The sequence below is a fragment of the Podarcis pityusensis genome, assembly GCF_964106645.2.
Source record: "Podarcis pityusensis genome assembly, chromosome: 14".
Classification (NCBI taxonomy): domain Eukaryota; kingdom Metazoa; phylum Chordata; class Lepidosauria; order Squamata; family Lacertidae; genus Podarcis; species Podarcis pityusensis.
This window is the reverse complement of record NC_138039.1, coordinates 22,672,716-22,696,032: the sequence shown is the minus strand read 5'-3', so window position 1 is coordinate 22,696,032 and position 23,317 is coordinate 22,672,716. Positions and strand designations below refer to the sequence as shown.

The 23,317-nt window shown below is 46.1% G+C and overlaps 1 protein-coding gene and 1 long non-coding RNA gene across 2 annotated transcripts in view; one reads left to right on the top strand and one right to left on the bottom strand.

Moving 5' to 3' along the window:
* LOC308463285 overlaps positions 1-23,317 on the top strand; it is a 447,382-nt gene that overhangs the window by 31,856 nt on the left and 392,209 nt on the right. The gene's annotated exons all lie outside the window — the stretch shown is intronic.
* Positions 1-23,317, bottom strand: part of LMF1 (lipase maturation factor 1) — a gene marked incomplete at its 3' end in the record, with an annotated part of 158,479 nt that overhangs the window by 1,310 nt on the left and 133,852 nt on the right. The window contains exons 7-11 of the mRNA XM_080980098.1: positions 20,834-21,017; positions 17,343-17,496; positions 11,772-11,955; positions 6,412-6,524; positions 6-158 (exon numbers count right to left, since the gene is read on the bottom strand). Coding sequence (XP_080836224.1) covers positions 6-158; positions 6,412-6,524; positions 11,772-11,955; positions 17,343-17,496; positions 20,834-21,017 — 788 coding nt within the window. The remainder of the gene's footprint in view (positions 1-5; positions 159-6,411; positions 6,525-11,771; positions 11,956-17,342; positions 17,497-20,833; positions 21,018-23,317) is intronic.

Sequence of the window (23,317 nt, the reverse complement as noted above, 5' to 3'; positions counted from 1 at the left end):
GGGGCCAGTTTCGAGCCTCGAAAAACTTCTTCAAGCCCTCAAGGTTGACGGGTGGGAAATAGGGCCCGATCCTCTTTCGGATCCACCACTTCCCATCTCTGGCGTGGTTACCTCCAGGGCGGCTAAACTTGTACCTGTAGTGCTCGCCCCGAACCCACCTATAAAAAGGAACAAAACACCACAGAGTGAGGGCAGGAACAAAGAATGCAAACTTGCGATTCATATTTGCAAAATGTGCCTTTTAAAATAAATAACTAGGCCCCTACCTCTTTATTTATATTAAAAGTATATATTAAAAGTAACTGCTCTTGGGTGTTAAGGTCACCAGAGGAAACCCTCCTGGATACTGTCCAACTTTTTCTTACCTGAAATCCATAAACAAATGTTTAGGTCCCAAATATCCGAAAGACCCACCCCTTTCTCTGCAAACTCTCTCAGGTGTTATGATCTGTGGGCCTCTTGGTAGTTCCTCCTTCAGAGGTTTCATATATGATTTGCCTCTGTGGTTCTTAGTTGTCTTAATCAATAACATTGTTAACCTTACATGGGGTAGCAGTACTGCTTGGTTTTGAATGTGGGATTTGTTTTGTATTTCTTAGACGGAGTTCCCTTTTTGTCAGGATCTGTACACTGCTTAGAGAGTTCTGCTGAAGTATGAAGCAGTGTATAAATTAAATGAGCAAGTCTAATAGATATAGTTTCAAATGGCTGTGGCTGATGGGAGTTGTAGTCCACAATGGCCATGTGAGTTCAAGCCCAAAACATCTGGAGGGCACCCGGTTGGTGAAGGCTGCCCTCACATAAGCATCTATTTCGTTCTCCAAAACAAGAGAACAGCTGGCAATGAGAGGATGAAGGGCCAGCTTACTGACCCTGGAACCTCAACAGAAGCAACATCCATGTGTTCCTTAAGCTGTAGTGTGGGGATCTGCAGGAATGACTACTTGGGAGGCTGAGAATGCATGAGAGAGAGAGAGAGAGAGAGAGAGAAAGAAAACCCCCAAGAGAAATGAACAGGCCCATATGGAAAATAGCATTTGGGGAAGAGATATGAGCAATGCAGGAGTTGGAGAAGAATGGGGAAAGAAGCCATTGTGGGGTGAGGCTGCCTTCTCCCTGCTTACTATCCGAAAGCACACTCTGACAAGTCTGTGCCGAGCAGGCCGGAGCTTCGGAGACGCCACCACACCATGTTGCATTGCTGGAGAAGTTAATAAAATAACCCACCTTATAAACATGTCAGCATCACATCAGTGCTCATTGGGAATGTCCTCGCTTCGCTACTCAAATACAAAAACAGCCACTGAGTTGGGCAGGAAGGTGGAGCAGCTGCCTTTCCCTCTGCTCCATCCCCTCCGCCGAACACTAGATCCTCAGGGATGTTATACAGCTGTAGCTGAGGAGTCCCTGTGGCTAAATAACAAGAGCCCTTTACACATTTGCAACACCTTGCTAAGCCTTGAGCAAATGAACCCTTGTTTAGTAAGGTGTTTTGGTTTTTTTGCAAAGGAGATATATACGTGCAAACCATTTTATTTTTTTAATGGTGCTATTGCACATCACCTTTCAAATCCTCTGCTAGCTGCTGGGGTGTCATGGAATGTTCACAAACATTCCAACTTCTCAGGGCAAAAGCACCAGCGGCATTTGGCACGCAGTGTTGACGAACAGCGCAGAACTGGAGCAGAAGTGGAAGGTCAGTCTGGGCAGGAGGGAGAACAGAAGGAGAACAGCAAAGGGCGCAAAATGATACGCAGGATCCCTGGGCCGGCAGGAATTGTGAAAAGTTGGATGGTGATGAGGAAGAGGAAGGAGGAGCCAGAGGGAAGTGCAGGAAGGAGGTTATGAAGCTGAGACTTAACAAAATGGTCAGTGCTTTGGGTGGGGGGGAGGCGGTCCTCCACTAAATCACAGGGAAAGGCAGTCTGTTGGGAGCAGTCTGTTGGGAGGAAGTGAGTAGACAGGCAAAGGAGCTGTTCAATATGAGGAAATGTGGGCTGTGCATGTGTGCATATTAGGAGAAATTTGCTGATGGATTTTCATAAGGACTTCAAAAACAAACCATTTGCAAACTGATGTGGAAATGTGGGGAAGTGAACTTAAGACTGGAAATAAGATAAAGTGAGAGAAACTGAAATGATCAAATACACCTATCCGTACCTAACAACTGGTGACCAGCAGCCTCCATTGGCTGCAAGATCCCATGGGGGGCGGGGTCAGACAATGTGTTTTCAACCTTCACCCCTGCACAGCCCTGGGGCACATGCCACCCCTTCACAGACACTCTGCTCTTTATGACAGGCATGGCACCTTTTCATGTTCACTGCCTGCTCCCCAGTTTTGCCTTGGGATTGCCACTCAATGTATTGATGGTGGTTTTGCTGCTGAAAGCTTCTGCTGCTCTCTAATTGAGTTTGTTCCACAGATTATTCTGGGGCTTTGTTCTAGTTTCTGATTTAATTCATATTCATATATAATTATATATATAACTATGAGTGCCAGAGCACATGGAAATGCTGTTTACCTTCCCACCGCAGCAGTACCTATTTATCTACTTGCACTAGTGTGCTTTTGAACTGCTAGGTTGGCAGAAGCTCACCCCGCCATGCGGATTTGAACTGCTGACCTTCTGATCAGCAAGCCCAAGAGGCTCAGTGATTCAGACCACAGGGCCACCCGTGTCCCTGACATATATATATTTCATATCTTTATAGAATCATAAATCTGTAGAGTTAGAAGGGATCACAATGATCATCTAGTCCAACCCCCTGCAATGCAGGACTCTTTTGCACATTGTAGGGCTTGAACCCATGACCCTGAGATTCTCATGCCCTACCAGTTGAACTATCCCACTCTCTAAGTGGCTAACAAAAGTAACAAATAAATGCGTAACAAAGAATGGAACTGGAAAGTTGGAGTAGAGTATCTTACAAAACTACAACCCAATTCATTAGAAGACAATGTAATAAAATAAAAAGCAGCACATTTAAGAGTCAAGGATACTTCCCCTCTTCATCCCCCTTCCCTCTTGCCAAGGCACATCCTGAAATGAAGCTTTTATGCCATGCCTTTATGCCTTTAAAAAATTTTTTAAGTCGCTTGGAGACTCCTTATGTGTCAAGCAACCATTAAAGTGACTGACTGAAGTCTCTACTTAGCTGTCCCTGACAAATCTGTATTCCAAGCCAATAACCTGCTTCTCTTGCAGCTGCTTTTTTTTAGAGGAACAGTACTTCTCTTCTCTTCCCCCTGTCAACACGCATGAGTGTGCGCGCACACGCACACACACACACTCCTTCCAAACCCAGGGACTGAAGTGTTAGTCCCACCGTGTTTACTTTTCAGAAGCACAATATTTCCTGCTAATAATTAAAGCATTACTGCCTCTTGACATTTCCCAGGTCCAGCCAGCTTTGCAAGCCAGGCAGGCTGTTTCATGGGATGCTATGGTTTCAGGCACTGTGCTGCTCCCTGCCTGGGGAACACCCCCACCCAAATTCCCAAGTGAGAAAACACAGCCATCTTATGGAGCATCCTAGCTTTCTGGAAAACCGATGAGCTTTTGGTGACATCTTCTCCCATTCAACTCACTTTATTGCTGGTTTGGCAATTTGCTTTTGGTGACACAAGGTGTGTTTTCAGCTGCTCCTAAATCCCACTGATTGGATTTCACGGCGGAAACTGGGGTGATGGTGGTGTTTAGTGGAAGAGCATCTGCTCTGCATGTAGAATGTCCTGGCCTGGGAGAGACTCCCTTCCTGAAACTTTGTAGAGTTAGATGGGTGAATGGTTTGACTCAGCAGAAGGCAGCTTCTCTTAGTTCTATATTCAAAGTCATGAGGACTGGAATCTTGCTTTATTTCTAATGAAACAGCCATAGAGCATCAGTGGTAGAGCATCTGCACTGCATGCAGAAGGCCCCAGGTTCATTCACTTTTAATCTCCAGGTAGGACTGGGAGATATGGGACACAGGTGGCGCCTAGGGCTTGCTGATCAGAAGTTCCGCAGTTCAAATCCCCGCGACGGGGTGAGCTCCTGTTGCTCGGTCCCTGCTCCTGCCAACCTAGCAGTTTGAAAGCACGACAAAGTGCAAGTAGATAAATAGGTACCGCTCCAGTGGGAAGGTAAACGGCATTTCCATGCGCTGCTCTGGTTCGCCAGAAGCGGCGTAGTCATGCTGGCCACATGACCCGGAAGCTATATGCCGGCTCCCTCGGCCAATAAAGCGAGATGAGCGCCACAACCCCAGAGTCGGTCACGACTGGACCTAATGGTCAGGGGTCCCTTTACCTTTACCTAGGACTGGGAGATACTCCCTGTCTGAAATCCAGGAGAACCACTGCCAGTCAGGGTAGACAATACTGAGCAAGATGGACCAGTGGTCTTAGTTGCTAGAAGGCAGCTTCCTTGGTTCTTATTTCTGCCATGCCTCAAATCCTGCATTCAGAAACGCCCGGCTGGAGAAGGGCAGGCCACAGCTCCCCACTTCGCCTTGCCAAGGCCTAAGCGCCATTTGTTTCCACATCAACATTCCGCAATTTCCTTCTCAAGCCCGGGAGCAGCTGTGCGGCTGAGATGCAACCAGCTATCTGCCTGCGATGACATCTCCCAACTGTGAAAGTGTTAAAAATTAGCAGCAATATTTGAGCTGTTATGGCCAGGGTCTAAATCTTCCAGACAGCTGTAATTAGTTGCAGAGGCTGCAGCTGTCCCTCTGGAACAGATGAGGTGGTTTTGGAGGGGAAACCCAAGCACACAATCTCTCTTTCTCATACACACACACACACACACACACACAACTGGCAAGACTGCGAAAATGTTACCCTACTTTCAATGCTAGGCTCTCTTACAGAAATCACAAATTGAGGGGGTCCATGGGAAGTATCAACGCTCATGGTACAATGATGCTGAAATGTCACTCTGTCTGACACGGAATGGTCACTGTCAAGAGACACTGAACTGCAGGAGAGCAATGCATGCCTGGAAACGAAAGTCTTTAGAACTTGTCAGTGGAGTAGGTCGATTGCAATATGTTCAAACTCATGACGCACCAGGCAATGGGCTTACCATATTCTGCTCATGTGGCTGACCACTGAGCTGTGGCCCCCCTTGATTCTCATGGGTGGGGGAGACCTCGAGGAAAAGTTGGTGCTAACTGCTGCCCTCCTTACGATTCCGCTGGGATTTGTTTCCAAGCAAGCAAATTTAGGTTTGGGGCACAAGGAGAGCAGGCTGTTGACTTTCAAGCTAATGTTCTGTGACACTGGAAAAAACCAGTATCAATCTCTTTCCTAATTGAAATCTAATTGTCCTTTCTCACTTAAGCAAAACCACATTCATGTGGCTGCAACCGCCTCCTGCAACAGCAAGCTAAATCACTTCTTAATTTTCTTAGCTGAAACCTCCAGCATTTCAGATTTATGGTGGCTAAATATTTTACAAACCATTGGCTGGGCCCTGATATTTCGTGTGCGGACATTTTGCAAACTTCACTTTGCTTGAAGTCAAGTTTCACACTCAATTAGGTTGCTCCCAGCTCCACAATGGCGTCATTAAAAATAATAAAAAAATAGTAATAACCAAGTCACCTGCTTTTCATTCCATATTTATCACACTGGCTGCAACAACAACTACCCCTCCCCCCCTCGCAAGTGTAACATAAAAAAGGCCAAACAACCCCCTGCCTCCTTTGCTCTAAAGCTTTTCATTTTGAAGGCATTAACTCACTTGGAAATTCCTTTAGCTAGTGGGAGAAGTGCTGACCCAAACGGACAATGGGAAGGTGTTTTCCCCCCATCAGTTTGCCCCCAACTACAAACTATGTTATCCATTTCCATTATTTTTCTATCCCTTTGAGAAAGGGTGAAAAAATCGTACCCATGGGGTCAGTTTCCATTGGAACGTATCTCTGTTCATGAGGTAACCAGGCCAATGGCCCCTCCCTCAAACTGGTCAGGGGTGGGGATGTGTATTTTGACTGAGCACCGCTGGATAGCTCAGTCGGAAAGAGCATGGTGCTGATAACACCAAGGTCACAGGTTCAATCTTCATATGGGACAGCTGCATATTCCTACATTGCAGGGGGTTGGACTAGATGATTCTCAGGGTCCCTTCCAACTTCCAATAGAATAGGGTCCCTTCCAATAGAATCCTATTGTCTCTATGTCTATGTGTCTATATTTTCAGACTCTGAGCATGACAACACACTGCCTCTTTTAATGATGTATGAGGATCCAAAGGCCCATCTAGTACAACCTCCTGTTCACAGGAGGCCAACCAGATGCCCCAAAGGGAAGTCAGTAAGCAGGATCCCTTATTATTCACAACAATAAGGGCCATGCTACTTGCAGGGTGGGAGTGGCCAACAATAATCCTATATCATCACTGAATTTCCCGTGGGTTAGGCTTACCTTGGTGGGGCTTTGCCCTCGAACGGATTGAAGGCTATCAGAGATAAAACTTCCTTCTCGTTGGCCAAAAGCTTTCCGGCTAAGTGGATTATCCATTCGTTTTGTTCGTAAGTCTTGAAAAAGAACACATGGGAGAGGAAGAGGATGAACATAAGGAGGAGGAGGAGGAGGAGGAGGAGGAGGAGGATATTAAGTGGTCTATCTGTCTGTCCATCTGTTCTCTATGCATTTGGACACCTCTTGGGATATTGTTGCCCAGTTTGGCATAACAGTACCTGAGATGGAGGAGTGGGTCTTCGGCTATGTTAAAATACCACTGGACACTACTGTGAATCAAGATGGCGGACCAAACCATTACTCAATCTGGCATGACAGTGCACAAGATAGAGGAGCAGGTTTTGGTCTACATTGGGGTACCACTGGACACCATTTGGAATCAAGATGGTGGGCTTTTCCAAATGGCACTGATTTATTTTTGGCAGGGGGTGTTCTTGGAATTCTTGAACTAACAACAACGACAAATGATCAGAACTGTCTAGATCACTTCTTATAGAAGGCTTGTAAATTGCTGCAATAAGGTAATTAAATAAGCCATGTGCATGTGCAGAACAGCCTTTGCCAATCTGGTGCTCCTGGGTGGGTGACTTTGCAGAAGCCCCAAACCTCAGGACATAAATACAGAATACACCTCCTTCACCACCAAATAAACATGGCTAGCCTCTTCACATCGAGGATTGAGGAGCCAGAAGCAATAGTTGATTTGCCATATTTCAAGGGAAGAACAGGGAAGAACTTCATACTACTGTTTTACTGGTTTGATGTATTTTATTTTCAATGATATTGAGTACTGTTTTTATCCTGTACGCCATTTGTGAGATAAAAAAAAAAAATGTTTGCAGTCACCATTAGTCCTACACAGAGCAGACCCACCGATAATAATGGGCATGACTAACTTAGATCTATTCATTGCAGTGGGTTTACTACAAGCTAGTTGGATATAACCCAACAAGTGATTTATAAATGTTTTCAATAAATAAATGAACAAACAAACGAAACCAAGTGAGGATTCAAACCGAGATGTCCATGGTTCTATTCTGAGTCTCTACCCTGCGTTGAGCCCCGCATCCCACTGAACAAAGGCAAAACTGAAACATGTAGGGCTCAGTGAGTGGGTAAAAAAAGAATACAGCACTGCAAATTGTACCTGGAAAGCTCTCTGGACCTCCTAATGAGTTTCAGGCACTGTAAATAATAAGAGATCCTCCTACCCCCGGGTTTGGTTTCTGCGTTGCCCGGTCCTCTGCAGGCGAATTTTATACTAAGCAAGCAGCAGGGGACAGTGTAGGAAAACAAAATTCAGCCATCCTATCTGCATGACCATGCCGAAGTTCAGAGGGTTACTCAGCGTTTTGGGACTGTATACCAGTTAAATATTTGTGACTCCTCTCCTCTGGGATACGAGGGTCTCGGGTGGATAGGAGACACTGGGTTCCAAGAGCCACTGAAGCTCTTATTGGAATAGTTTGGGAGAAGCCTCTTTCAAAACAGCTCTAATGACCCTTTCCATTTAAAATGGGACTCTGTGCCTCGGTCCCAAACTTTATTACAATTTCTTATTTGATATGTTTCAGGAATTATTACCCTGACTTAGGGGAAGGGCTGTAGCTCAGTGGCAGAGTGTCTGGTCCCTGGTTCAATCCCTGACAACATCTCCAACTAAGGCTGGGAGAGACCCCTGCCGCCTTTGCATCTGGTCCCTCCCACATGTGGCCCCTGGAAAGCTGCCCAGGTGGAAATGTGGCCCTTGGTCTGGAAACAGGGTATACATTGGGAGGTACAAGAAGGAACCTCAAAGGTTTTTGCCATCCTGCTTCTGGGGAGTCAGATAACAGAACTTTCTTGAGGCTGCACCAGCCTTCCTGCATCTGGTGCCCTCCAGCTGTTTGGGACTACAAATCCTATCAGCCTTAGCCAGCAAAGAATCTGGGAAATTTCCAGAGGTTGTGCCACCCTTTATTTATTTAAACCCCACGAGTAACTTGGATGGTTCCCAACAGGTGGCTTACTCCAGAAACCACAGGCAAGTCTCTTTTAAGTGTTCCTGAGCCCAACTCATTGTCCCTGGGTTAGAGGGGAAACTTTGAAATAATAATGCAGAGATACTGGCTTTTAAAAGCCACTACCAGCATTATCAAAGGCTATAGGTCTTCATTGTCTGAGTACTATGAGTGGGCTTAGCTATTGTCCAGAACAAAGGAGGCATGGAGTCCCTGCTGTACAGCAGTTTTGCAATCTGAACAGGATAAGAAAATCTTTACCCTATAACTCTGCATACTTCAAAAGCTCTCTCTCTGCATGCACATTTCTTTATTAAGAAGTTTTAAGGTGATGCTTGCTGGCTTTGAGTCATTGTCCTTCCAAGTTGACTTAGCTCAAGACACACCCTGTGTTTGCAATAAATTCAGTGTATCCCCTCCTAATCTACATGTCTGACATTTGTGAGCTCTGCTCTAACAGATCCATTCTTTTCAATGGGGATTGCAGAGGAGAGCTTCCTTGTGGATTTCTCTGTGGGCATCTCTCCAGGATAAAGCAGGATTTAAAAGCAAACAAGCCCCACAGCAACATAGGCCAGTATTATTCCAAACAGAAGCACCCCTGCCTGGAAGATGGTGCAAACACATTGCCTTATAAGCAGCCACTGGGATGGTCATTACATCATATGAAATGAATCAATTACATAACGAAAGGTGCTCATGGCTCCAATGCTTCGATTCATAGAGGAGGCATCCCACTGCCTCTCTGCATGATGCTTTGGCCTTCCTCCTTTCTCACAAGGAAGCACTCCCAGAAAAACAACTGATAAGATGGACACAACAGACTGACAACATAGGAAGCTGCCTTCTACTGAGTCATTGGTCTACCAAGCTCAATATTGTCTACACTGAATGGCAGTGGCTCTCCAGAATTTCAGGCAGCAGTCTCTCCCAGCCCTGGATGCCATTGGGGATTGGACCTGGGGGTCTTCTGGATGCAAGACAGATGCTCTATAACTCAGCTATGGCCCAATACCCAGGTCAGCTACCTTTGGCCTCAAAGGACAGGCCTCTTCTTGGGGTACAAGCGTGTCACAAACCTCCAATTTTAATTCAGGATCAAAAGCATATTATGGTTATGAGAAGAATAATTGGGGGTGGGGGATGTATGCTGAGGTATTTGGAAGTCACATTGATTCCTCTTCACTGTCGTGTACTCAGCATCAAATAGCTGCCTGATTTCTTCTGCAGACAAGAGGAAGACCTGCAAGTGTGTAAGCGGACTGGTCACGTCTCTGCCAGCAACAAATGAAGGACACTAATTGAGAGCTATGGCTCTCACGGGAGGCCGAGACACACAAAACAAAGAGCGGTTTATAAGAAGGAGAGAGAGAGAAATGAAGAGAGGATATTATATTTGGCTAATAAAATTATGGTAACAGAAGCGCTTTCTTGGGAAGCAGTGTTGCGTTATATGAAATACAATTAAAAGCACTTCTGGGGCAGCAATTAAGCAACAGTCTGCTAACAAATTGCTCTTCAGGGCCAGGCATTCCAGGACAAATCCTCAAGTGTCTGAAATTTCGGATGTGCCAGCTATACAAACATGTGAAAAGTGAAGGGCCCTCGGTCAGCCATGACAGGCTTTGGGCCTACTCCTTTCAACAGATTGTGTGCTGCTCTGGTGGAAGTCTTGTCACTCGCCTCAAAAGGGGAAACTGTTTTCAGGAAGCCTGGACAAGAGAGTGTCGTATATCAAGCAGTGATGAGGTGTAAAGAGCAACCTGTCACAAGTCACACAATGGGATGGGAAAAGATCTTCTCCATCCACCTCCCGGCCCTGTTTGGCTTTCAGCAGCTTGTCAAGTGTTGGGTTGCCTCAGGTGTTCCAGCTGGCCCCATTCAGCAGCCCACAGTACCAGTGCCATCAACCTTGAAAGTTATTCTGCAGCCTGGGATGATAATAAAGGCCTGTTGAAAATATAAAAGGGTGTCATGGGGATATGGACACCCAAAATAGTCCTATAGGACAGGACTTCCCAAACTGTGGTCCCCGGACCAACAGTGGTCTTTGAGCTTCATTCAGGCGGTCCATGCCATGCCTGTGGATTAAGCATTCATCTTGATTTTTAACTGTGTTTTATTTCTTACTTATTGTACTTCAATGTATTTACGATTGGAGTTACAGGAACCACCCCACAAAATCTGGTAACAATACCTTAAAAGTTGTCCAAATACAAGTTTCCAAAATATAGAGAAGAAGAAAAAAGAAGATGGGCCTCAGTCCCACTGGTTTTGATAGTTCTTTTAATTTCCAAGCCCATTTTGATTTGGGGGCCCAAAAATAATAATAAAATTTTATTTATATCCCGCCCTCCCCAGCTGAAGCCGGGTGGAGATTCAGGTAGCTGCTTTTGAGCTGAAAAGGGAAGCTGTTGAATTGTGCTGCATCTATGGCTTCCTTCCTGAGTAGGGCATATTATTACAGAGTCTGGAGAAAACACTGCATAGTGTGCGCATGTAACTGTGTCACTGAGCATGATTCCAAGTGAGCCTTGCATGTGACTTTCTAGCATTTACATCCCTGAGTTTCTGCTTGTTATTTTAGTACGTGAGAAGACTCTGCGGGTTAAATCATCAGGGCCATTCTTCCTTCTTCATCTGCTGCTTGGATTTTAGTTTAATGCCCTTGAACATTCTGATTTTTTGAGCGCCAAAACAGAGCGCAACACCATGAGGTACTCAGAGCAAGACTGACATCCTGCAGAGTGGAGCCAATGGGAAATGTGGACATCAGGGTCAGAGGGGCTGCTGTGGCTTCCAACTGAAGCCACCATGAATACAGAAAACACTGGTCCTTCTGTGGCTAGTGAGGGCTATTGATGGCTACTAGCCATGACTGCTATGCTCTGCCTCCACAGCTGGAAGCAGTAATGCTTCTGAATACCAGTTGCTGGGAGGGGGACAAGAGTCCTTCTGCGCTCGAATCCTGGCTAGCATGTTTCACACAAGCAACTTGTTGGACACTGTGAGAGAAGTATACTGGACTAGATGGGCCTGATCCAGAAGGCCCTCTTTGTTGAGATCAAAATCACTTTACACCCTTTACTAATCAAAATCACTTTACACCCATTGGATGCTCTTTCGAACAACTTCAGACTAGTGCAGGAGTAGCCAATATGGTGCCCTCCAGAGGCAGTTAGAATGGCGAACACAAGCATGGCCAATTGTGAGGGATAATGGGGATTGTAGTCCAACAATGTTTGGGTGGCACCAGGTTGACTATCCCTGCACTAGAGCCTCATACCTGTGTTGGGGGCGCACCTGGAATGCAGCAAACCACATGAGCCAGTCCAGGCGATAGTGGTACGGACTTATGAGGCAGGGTCTCCTGTGTAGGTCCCCAGGTTTACACTTGAATTCATACTCTTCCCAAATAGCAGCAGGGTCGTTGGGATACAGGCTGGATGTCCCTTGAATGATGACCTCGGTTCTGTCTTTGGTGATGCTGTGAAAAGACATGCGGAATTATTCTCTGGAGTTTCGGGAAATCCCAATCCCAAATCTGAACTTGGGCAGCCTGCAGTTGCAAGAGGAAAAAGCAGCCAGTGACTCCAAACAAGCCAGCAACTCCAAACAGAGCACAAAGACCAAATCTCATGGGGCATGTTTCAGAGGAGCAAAGAAGAGAGAGGTTGTAGCATTTAAGCCCTGCTTTTGGGATTCCCATGGACATCTGGTGGACCACAGAAGGAAGGACCTGCTGGACTGAATATACCTTTTATTTGATCCAGCAGGGCTCCTCCTGTTAGCTGCGAGAGCTGGGAATGGAATGGCTATGTTCAGTTTATCTCAGACTAGGACATGCTGGGAGAAAATACTGAGGGAGATGGACTGATGTTCTGACTCAGCATTTCGTGTTCAAGCAAAATGGTGTATATTTGACACACCATTGAAAAAGCATGCAAAGACCCCATTGCACCCCTGCCCCACCCCATTTCACCCCTTTGCCATGATGTGCACATGTGCAGTTGCACACATATCAGACACGCCTAAAACGGTTGCAGTCTGTACTTAAATCACCCCTTCTAATAGAAACAGTGAGGACTAGAATCTTAGTTCCGTGGAAGAGCACATGCACAAGGCCCCCAGGTTCAACTACCAGCATCTCCAGGTAGGGCTGCGAGAGACCCCTACGTGAAACCCTGGAAAGCTGCTGCCAATCAGTGCAGACAATACTGAACTAGATGGACCAATGGTCTGACTCGGTACAAGACAGTTTTCTCTGTAGTCTAAAACATCTGGAAGGCACCAGGCTGGGTGGGGCAGATGGTCCTCTGGCCTGATTCAACTAAGCCATCTCTTATTTTATTTGATCACTGTCTTCTGGCAAAAGAGCACATTCCATGGGTCCAGTACTGGCTGGCTGCTGCTAACGGGGACCACTTAGAATTATCCCTACCTCCAGTTCAACAGATTCCCAGCCCCTGCCCCAGCCAAGGACCTCCCCCCCCCGCCCCACCACTGTTGCTCAGTGAGCTGAGTTATGAGAGGTGGCCCACTGCCCGATGCTTACGAACACACTGTAAATCCAGGACACCAAATTACTAATAAAAAGCCTGTTCCTACTGTGCTATTCAAAATATGTCAGCCTTCACATAATCATATATTCATTATGAGCTGCAATCCTCTTTTTATTGGTTTACATAGGCTGGAATTACGAATGCATTTATAGCAGGGGTTTCATCGCATGCTCGCGGGGTTCTGGTAACTGTCGAAAGGGAAACGGTCAACCTGAAGTGAGAGGGAGGGAGTGAAGGAGTTAAGAGGGAGGAACAACAATGGCAGGACAATATACCCCCACTCCTCCGAAGGTAATTCAGGAGGTGGAAGAAGAGGCACAACGGTTACACCCCTTTCCAACTCATCGCCAAAGGCTCTTAATGATGTGGCAGAAAAGAGGCTGAGCTTTTGCAAGGCTATCAGGATGGGACAACAGATTCTGGCAGGAGCTTCCCTGCAGTAGCAGGAGCTTGCTGGGAGGGAGGGGAAAGAGCTAACCTGAGGTGGGAGTGCCAAGACACACAGGGTTGTTTGCAGCCACTGAGGGTGCACTGTGCCCTATTGTTAATTTTTTTGTCTTTAAAGAATATCTGGATTCCACACCAAGAAAAGGTAACTTCTGCAAGAGGTTTCTTGGGGGGGGGGGGAGATGATTTCATCCTGGGGGCCACATTCACTTCTGGGAAACTTTCCAGGGGCCACATGCCAATGGTGGGTGGGGCCAGGGGCAAAAGCAGGCAGAACAAAGGGATACGAATTTTGCCTTTGTACAGTAAGCTGGCACCTACACACATTCACATACCCGTCCTCCTGCAGTCCTCCATCCAGGCAAACAAGAAGTATTATGCTTAATGGCACCTTCCAGTCAGGCAAACATATGTCAGTGTATGTTCTGACACTGGCCAAGCAGATGACTCAATGGGAAGCCCACAAGCAGGAGCTGAGCACAACAGCCATGATTTGCAGCAACAGAATTTCAGGGGCACAGCACCTCTAAGATGGGAGAGAATATGTAGCCACTGTGGCTAGGAGCCACTGCTAGCCTTACCCTCCATGCACTTGCCTAGCCTCTTTTTAAAAGCCCCTGAAGCTGGCCATCGCTACCTCTGGTGCAGTTGAATGAGTACTTCTGTTTATCTGTCCTGAATCTTCCAACATTCAGCTTCATTAGATTACTGTGCCTTCCAGTATTATGAAGCAGGAAGGAAAACTTCTCTGTGCCCACTTCCTTCATTCCATGTATAACCTCATACATCTCTTATTCTGTCCCTTTGCCTTTCTTCCCAGATAGCAGAATCATAGAATTGTAGACCTGGAAGGGACCACAAGGATCATATAGTCCAACTCCCTGCAATGCAGGAATAGGCAGCTGTCGGAGACTTCCGGGTTGGCGCCTCCAGGCAATGGCGGAGTTCCTCCGATCGGGAGGAATTTGCTCCGCGGAAATTAGGGTCTGACTGCCACGGCGAAGGCGGAGACCCACTGAAATCACAGGCGGGAGAAGCCTGTGAACTTGGGATTCGGCTGGCACCCTTTGCACCTCCCCTACTCGCGGGGAAACCCTGATTTGGGGATCCGGAGCGAAGTGGGGTGAGTGGCGCGGTGCTTCGAATTGACTGCTTCTTTCACGGAGTGAAGCCACATCGCTGTTGCCGGAGAGCGCTGACTTTTTCCTGTGGACAATTGGATTTTAAACATCTACCCGTGAGTAGAACGGAAAATTAGATCCTTAAATTCATTAATTTGGCATCGAAACGGGAAGGTTCTAAACAGGAAGTCCACCTTCCTTTTTTGTAAACAGATTGAAGCAAAGAAGTTGCAAGTTAAAGCCTTGGAAAGTTTATTTTCGTAAAGGATTAAATCTCCATCGGTTAAAACTATTAAACCCCCCTTGGAAGCAGGAGAAGAGGGGGGAAATTTTTGGACCTAGTGAGCCTGCAGGAGAGAGTGAAAAACCAAATTACCACTGCTCCGAACCTGGAAACGGGCTGCCAGAAAGAGTGACTTTTTTTTGACAGCTAGCAATAAGAGAAATATATTGTTTCCATTGTACTCATCTGCGTTTAAAAAGTAGGAAAACAAACTAACTTTATAGTTTAAATTGTGTTTGAAAGGATTGATACAAGTGGAGACTGTCTCCCTCTAGAGGGAGCTTTTGAAACTGTTACAAGAGTGGAGCTGGGGTTTTTCCAGTCGCAAGATAAGAACTGTGTGAAATAGAGATTGACCTTGGACTTTAAGAATGTTGACAGAAGGAGCCTTAGTGACTGTATTATGTAAGATAAGCTATTCGTTGGAACAGCTCCACAAGAAGAACTTCCTGGCAGTAAGAGCTGTTCGACAGTGGAATTTGCTGCCAAGGAGTGTAGTGGAGTCTCCTTCTTTGGAGGACTTTAAGCAGAGGCTTGACAACCATATGTCAGGAGTGCTCTGATGGTGTTTCCTGCTTGGCAGGGGGTTGGACTCGATGGCCCTTGTGGTCTCTTCCAACTCTATGATTCTATGATTCTATGAAGACGGACGCTATGAATACCAAACTTGAGAACTTGGGACAAAAAGTGACTAATTTGGAACAAAAAGTGACCATTAATACAGAAATTGTTCAGGATTTGACACAGGAACCTACCTTGACAGGACAAACTGGGGAGAAGACGAAGGAGAATGTTGGTGTTGTTAAACCTAAAATAATACAAGTGGAAGCCCCAGTTTTACAGAGGCAAACTGAGGACTATAAGTGGAGGCTTTTTATGAATGAATATAGAAAAAGTCAGAATTTGAAGATTGGAGCCCTGCTTGGATTGAAGAAGGAAGGTTGGATAGACTCTTTCAAGCAGAGATTTACTGACCTTTGGGTCCTGAATCTGGGTCAGGAGGTGATTGGAGTTGTGGGGACCTTTGGATCTGGAGGAGCCTTGAAACATGATTTGAGACATTGTATGGACACTGGTTTTAGCTGTGGAGAGTTGATTGGTCTGTCAAGAGGGAATGGGGGCATGGTTGGATCGGGCCCCCCCCCAAGACCTGCGCTTCAGCACCCCCAGTATCAAAGAATATGAAGAAAAACTGCAGAAGGGACTTGGAAAAGATTTAAGAGCCTCAGACAGAAGATCTCCAGGTTGATGAACTATATGGAATGGACGGAAATGACTGGCAGAATTCGAGACCAGGGAGAAGAGATGGTGGTAGAAGATTGGGAAAGTTTAAAGTTTATATATAGAAATATTGTAAATTTAATGAGTGTTAGAAAATTGCTGGAATGAAATTTTATGGCTTTAGCAGAAATGTTATAAGGAGTTAGGTATAAATAAGTATTTCAGTATTAATGGAAAATAAGGTACAAAATATGTTAAGATATTCATAATGATAAAAATAGAGAAAGATGGAAAGGAATTGCTGAAACAAGTAATAGAAGTGGAATACGAAAAGGGAGGTGAGAGGAGGTCGATGAAATAAGGGAATGAAAGATAGAGAAATGAAATGGTATGGTATAAGTTTTTAAATTGTTGTTCTTTTGTTTTGTTTAGGTTAATGTGTTAAGGTTGTGTTTTGTATTGTTTATTGTATTGTTTTTTCTTTTCTCTCTCTCTTTTTTCTTCTCTGTTCTATTTTGTCTTTTTCTTTCGCCTATTTTCTTCCTTTTTCTTTTCTTGTAAGTTTTAAAAGCAATAAAGATTATTTTTTTATTTTTTTTAAAGGATAGGTAGCTGTCACATGCAGGGACTGAACCTGCAATATTGGCATTTTCAGCACTACTCTCTAACCAACTGAGCCAACCTTTCCTCATAGGGGATGTGCTCCAATCCCTTGGTGATTTTGGTTGCCCTTTCAAAGACCACCGCTTTAAACCTCACGGAAAATCTTACCTGTGCATCCCTCCAAAATCCCTCTCCCCTCCCATGAGATCTGGAAGAGCTCAAGTGGCATGCAGACCCCTGGATTTAGCATCCCCGCTGTGGGTTAAACCACTGTGCCGCTTGGGCTTGCCGATCAAAAGGTCGGCGGTTTGAATCCCTGCGATGGGGTGAGCTCCCGTTGTTTGGTCCCAGCTCCTGCCAACCTAGCATTTCGAAAGCACACAGTGCAAGTAGATAAATAGGTACCACTCTGGCGGGAAGGTAAACGGTGTTTCCGTGCGCTGCTCTGGTTTCGCCAGAAGCGGCTTAGTCATGCTGGCTGCATGACCTGGAAAAACTGTCTGTGGAAGCGGACAAACGCCGGCTCCTTTGGCCTGTAAAGCGAGATGAGCACCGCAACTCCAGAGTCCTTCGTGACTGGACTTGTCTTGGGTCCCTTTACCTTTACCTTGACCCTGACCCTAGTAGAGAGCCATACCTTCCAAAGGCCCCGTAGGTATTGACTATCCTGAGAGGGTTGAAGGATGTGTTCATGACTTGTCGGGAGCTTAGCAGATTGATAACCACCGGGACGCTGAGGAAGGCAATCAGGACCCCAAACGATAGGTTCACTCCCTTGCGGATGTAGCAGCCTGTGGAAAAGGAGAGGTGGAAACCGTAAGTGATATATTCTTGCTTTGGGGACATATATTTAATGTGCTCCGGAATCAGCTTAGGACAGGGTTGGGAAACCTTTTCTGGCCCTAGTGCTTCATTCTCTCATGGACAACTTTCCAGGGGCTTCAGGCCAGTGGTCAGAGGGGCCAGAGGGAGAGTGTGGGCAGAGCACTGGATGCATTCTTACCTCTGTATGTTGGCCACATTCCAGCCAGACTAGAGATCCAAGCAGGCAAGCGAACAAGCAAGCTGGAGGCCTAAATGGGCACTTGGGCCTGGGCCTGAGATTACTCACCCGCCTGGCTTGGGACGTTCTGTTGCTGGGCTGGGGAAGAAAGACACAACACCTCATGAGGGTCCCTGCAATGTACTAGCCCTCTAAGGACGCCAACGGCTTTCAAGATGGCAGGCCTTCTGCACTGAGCCTCATGCCAAGAATGGGCAAGCCTCAGACCTGCAGGATTTATACTTGGCTTTCGCTAGAACCTTGAGGTCCACCAATGGCTCAGAAGGGAGGGTGCTGAATTGAGGGAAATGGTGCCCCTCTCAGCGAGCACTGACTTTCAGGAGCAGAACTGGAACTCACACAGAGATGCTTACACACACACAGAGAGAGAGAGAGAGAGAGAGAGAGAGAGAGAGAGAGATGTTTCCTACTCAAGGTTTTCTGATTTCAGCAGGCTAGTTTAGGCTTTATGTTGGTGCTATTGGCATCAACTGTTCCTGATCTGGTGCAAATGACCCAGAGTTCTAGGAGTAGTTCCTGCTCTCCCTTCTTCCTGAGCCTGATCAAGGCCACGGTGACTTAACAATTAAAGGACCAGAAGCTGTAATGTCTCAAATGACAATATTGCCCCAAAGCAGAGCAGGATCCAAACACTCATTCACTCACATTTGTGATTTCTGTCCCCCACTTCCCTCTCTCATTCCCCCTCTTCCTGTCTCTGTTCTTTTGTCACCCCACAACTCTCTTTTCTCCTCCCATCACAATGCTAAAATTCGGACTGCAAACTCCTTTGCTGTTTGTCCTTTCCCCCTTTTTGGTTTGCTTATCTTACTATACAAAGTGCAACACACACACACACACACACACACACACACCCTGCAAGTGGTCTCTGGCAGGACAGTGACTTGGTAGATCGGAGAGTCTGGTTTCCTCCTGTCACTGTCCTGGGGGCCGTTTGTGACCTGGATTCCCCCCCCCCCCAGCCAATAAGAAAACAAGCACTTGCTCAACCTTCCCCTCCCCACCCCCAGCCCCAGCCCCCGCCTGCAACATTGCGGGCCTCAGCCAATGGGCTGTGCCATATCTTTATGAAAATCTGCTTTTCTCTAAATAGTCTGGGAAAGGACTAAAAAGAAGAATGTCTAAAATGCTGCTTGGTTAACAACAAGTCCTGGTGTAGAGAAGCCATTTCTGGCTTGGGGAGAATTTTCTGTTCTTTCTTCTGGATGGCATTGAAATTAAGTATACGCTTGGGGTCTATCTGAGAAGGGAGCTTTAGTCTGAAATACCAGGAGTGCCAACTTGAATAAAATATTTTTTTGGGGGGGGTAGGTAAGCCCCACTCTGCACAACTGATCACATGAAGCGGTGAGCAAACACCATTTGAATCGCAATGCCCATCAACCAAGCTTTGATATGTCACCAGATTGCAATGTTTGGCTGGTGATATATCACAATGTTGAAAATCTTACACCGCCCAGACCTATTTTGTACTACAACTCTCATCAGTCCCAGCCAACATGGCAGATGGGAGTTGTAGTCCAAAACATTGGCCGGGGGGGGGGCAGTTTGCCCAAGGCAAAGGCTGGTTTTTTATTATTTTAGATGCATCGACAGATCCAGGGAAGTAGGTTGGCAGCATCCCCAAAAGACTAAGATACAGCTGTACCTTTGCAAATGGCCACCGGAAAGGAAACTGAAGCTACTGAGAACTGGACAAATAAGCAAAACTGACCCTTGCTGCATCCTGCTGCTTTTTGAAAAGAGAGACAGAGAGACAGACAAATAAAAATAATAATAACTGACTAGCACGGAGAGTTCCTCTTTTCCATCTCTGCAGGGAAACAATGCTTGTTTAAGCCTTTCTGCTACCCTGATAAACTGTTTAGTCTGAGAATATTTTGGGAGCAGTTTTTCATTGAAAAGGGAGGTCTGGACCCCTGGGAAAGTGGGTGGGTATTTCAGAAAAGTCAGGATTTGTTATGTTGCACAGAAACATAACAGGAGAGAGAAACTTGGTCAATGTAAAGATGAACACATTCCTGGGACTGGGACACCTCATGCTAATTCCCCCCCCCCCCAAGTCTGCCTGAGGATTGCTGAGTTGAGGTGCCTTTTGTGAAGGATCCTGGCCAGCTTTTACACAACTTGGCAGAGGAGGCAGGGTGGCAGAGACAGCAGGTCAGAGCCAAGGTCTAGCACTCTAACCACTACACACCTGTCTGTCTGTCTCTATATAGAGTAGTATTGGACTGTGACCTGGGAGACCAGGGTACACATCCCCACTCAGCCATGAAGCTCACTGGGTGACCTTGGGCCACTGCCATCTCTTAGACTAACATACCTCACAGGGTTGTTGTGAGGATTAAATGAGAAGAGGGACAGCCATGTACACCACCCTGAGAATCTTGGAGGAAAAGGTGGGATAAATAAAACAAGAAAGATGTGTGTGTAATGCAATCCTGAGGGCTAGAAACTTAAAACCAACCAACCAAATAGAATACTATTGTTGCAGCCATACAGCCTAGCAAAATAGGACATTGTCCCTGCAGCAATAAATATTATTATTTATATCAAATGCTAGTCCTTCTCAGAGTAGACACATTGAAACAAAGGAGCATTACTAACTTTGTTTCTTTAATTTCTTTTCTTCAATGCTTTATTAGCCATAATTGAATCCATACATCCAAGACATATCATTATCTATATATCAAACTTATCGAAACAAAATTCAAACAGTAGAATGGAAGTCTTCAGATCATAAAATTAGTAAATAATTTTGACTTCCCGTCCTTTTCAACACCTTTTCATTCTAGTAAACTATTACCTTAAGATATCAATTGTATTAATAATAAACTAATAATGTACATCTATGTATACCTGTCTATTTTTACCCTTACCCTTTCTTTAATTTCAATGGGTGTACTCTGAGTAGCGCTTCGCTGGGCTGGCGCCGTCTCCCAACCTAACCTACCTCACAGGTTTGTTGCAAGGATAAACGCAGGTGGCGAAGAACCTTGTGTGTACATAGGTGTCTGTGTTTTCCCATCAGACCACTGTATTGCTTCAGTCCAAGAAGGACTTACCGCATCGCAAGGGCTCCGTCTTCCCCTCTGCCTCTCCGGCTTGCATCTCTTGCACTCTGGCCTTCAGGCCTTGTTCTTTGGAGCTGAAAAGGAACCCCAGGGCAGCATCGTCGAAGCAGGCAATGCTTGGCACGATGGTCAGCCAGTTAAGGAAGCTCAAGTTCCCGCTCACGATGAGGAGCACCTAAGGGCAAGAAAGAGGAGATGGACAGTTTGTGGTCAGGGAGAGATTAGGGCTTGCTTCTCAAGGCATTGCAGTGCCTGGTTGGTTACAGGTGCTAAGCAAACAGTAAGAGGGGCCTCAGAAGCTGCCTTACACCCAACCAAGTCCTTGGCCTATCTAACTCAGTGCTATCTACACCAGGCATAGACAAACTTGGCCCTCCAGATGTTTTGGGACTACAACTCCCATGATCCCTAGCTAACAGGACCAGTGGTCAGGGATGATGGGAATTAAGATTGCGGGAAGAAATATCAACAACCTCAGATATGCAGATGACACAACCTTGATGGAAAAGTGAGGAGGAATTAAAGAACCTTTTAATGAGGGTGAAAGAGGAGAGCGCAAAATATGGTCTGAAGCTCAACATCAAAAAAACTAAGATCATGGCCACCGGTACCATCACCTCCTGGCAAACAGAAGGGGAAGAAATGGAGGCAGTGAGAGATTTTACTTTCTTGGGCTCCATGATCACTGCAGATGGTGACAGCAGTCACGAAATTAAACAATGCCTGCTTCTTGGGAGAAAAGTGACAAACCTAGAGAGCATCTTAAAAAGCAGAGACATCACCTTGCCAACAAAGGTCTGTATAGTTAAAGCTATGGTTTTCCCAGTAGTGATGTATGGAAGTGAGAGCTGGACCAGAAAGAAGGCTGATCGCCAAAGAATTGATGCTTTTGAATTATGATGCTGGAGGAGACTCTTGAGAGTCCCATGGACTGCAAGAAGATCAAACCTATCCATTCTGAAGGAAATCAGCCCTGAGTGCTCACTGGAAGGACAGATCCTGAAGCTGAGGCTCCAATACTTTGGCCACCTCATGAGAAGAGAAGACTCCCTGGAAAAGACCCTGATGTTGGGAAAGACGGAGGGCACAAGGAGAAGGGAATGACAGAGGACGAGATGGTTGGACAGTGTTCTGGAAGCTACCAACACGAGTTTGACCAAACTGCGGGAGGCAGTAGAAGACAGGAGTGCCTGGCGTGCTCTGGTCCATGGGGTCATGAATTTTCGGACACGACTAAACGACTAAACAACAACAACAAAGCTAAGCAGGATCTGGTATGGTTTCACATTGGATAGGAGAACCGCATGTTGAGATTCCTGCATTGCAGGGGGTTGGACTAGATGACCCTCGGGAGTCCCTTCTGGTTCTACAATTATATGATTCCTCTTTACAAAAATGGAATAACATGCCTGGGTGGTGTACAGAATGCATTAAAAGCAACCAGAGATTCAAACCCAAAGTCACGAGAATCCACATTAGAAAACAGATGCTTCGTCATTGCCATCATTATTGCATCACTTAAAAGAGAGGGAGGGGAATGATGTTGCACGCTGTTAGTTTGGGTCTTTGGCCACCATTTCCCCGCCCCTACTTTTATATGATCTACATCCACAAATATGAAGCAGTCCACTTCATTAACATTTCTCACTTCTTCTGCTCAATTGCATTCCTGCGCCGCCACCCCCTTTCCAATATTGAGGCAATTTGAAGAAAATAATTCCCCGAGTTGCCCCTCTGACACAGGATCACCTTACTACTTTATATGTAGTAACTGGGTGGTCTGTTCTGTTTTCCTTTCCTTTCCTTCTTTTTTTTGCTTTATTGCTTGGGAGATTGAAAAAGAAGAATCTTATTTCTAACAGCTGTAGTGTGTGTGTGTGTGTGTGTGTGTGTGTGTGCAAATAAATAAATAATCGCAGGATTCAAAATCTGGCCTCTGAGGTTTTGACATGAGGGTGGAATTATGAACCTGTCAAACATACGGTTCTTCAGCCTGGGGCAAGCAGGTCTTTCGAGGGGTAACAGAGAATTAAGAAAAACACAAGCGGAATCTCTCTGGAACAGGCTGTAGGTGTTAGATCAGGGACAGGGAAGCTGTTGCCTTCCACATCTTTTCTGACTTCCATTCCGACCAACCCTGGCCAGCATGCCTAATGGTCAGGGGTGACGGAAACTGTTGTCCAGCAACCTCTGGGCGGTCAGAAGTTCTCCAGTCCTGGCCCAGAAGCACTGTCTTTTCCTCACATCAAGGCATCATTTGCAAGCCTGGTGGGCTTTCCGATGCTTAGGACTACAACTCCCATCAGCCCCAGCCAGCATGAGCATGTGATGCTGGGGCTTCTGGGAGCTGTAGTCTGAAACATCTGGAGAGCATCAGGTTGGCAAAGGCCGCCTTAAACCAAGACCTGCTCCCCCCACATCCCAAGTCTGCTCCTGAATCGCAAAGGTTTTCTTTTATTAAGGCACAGTATTAAT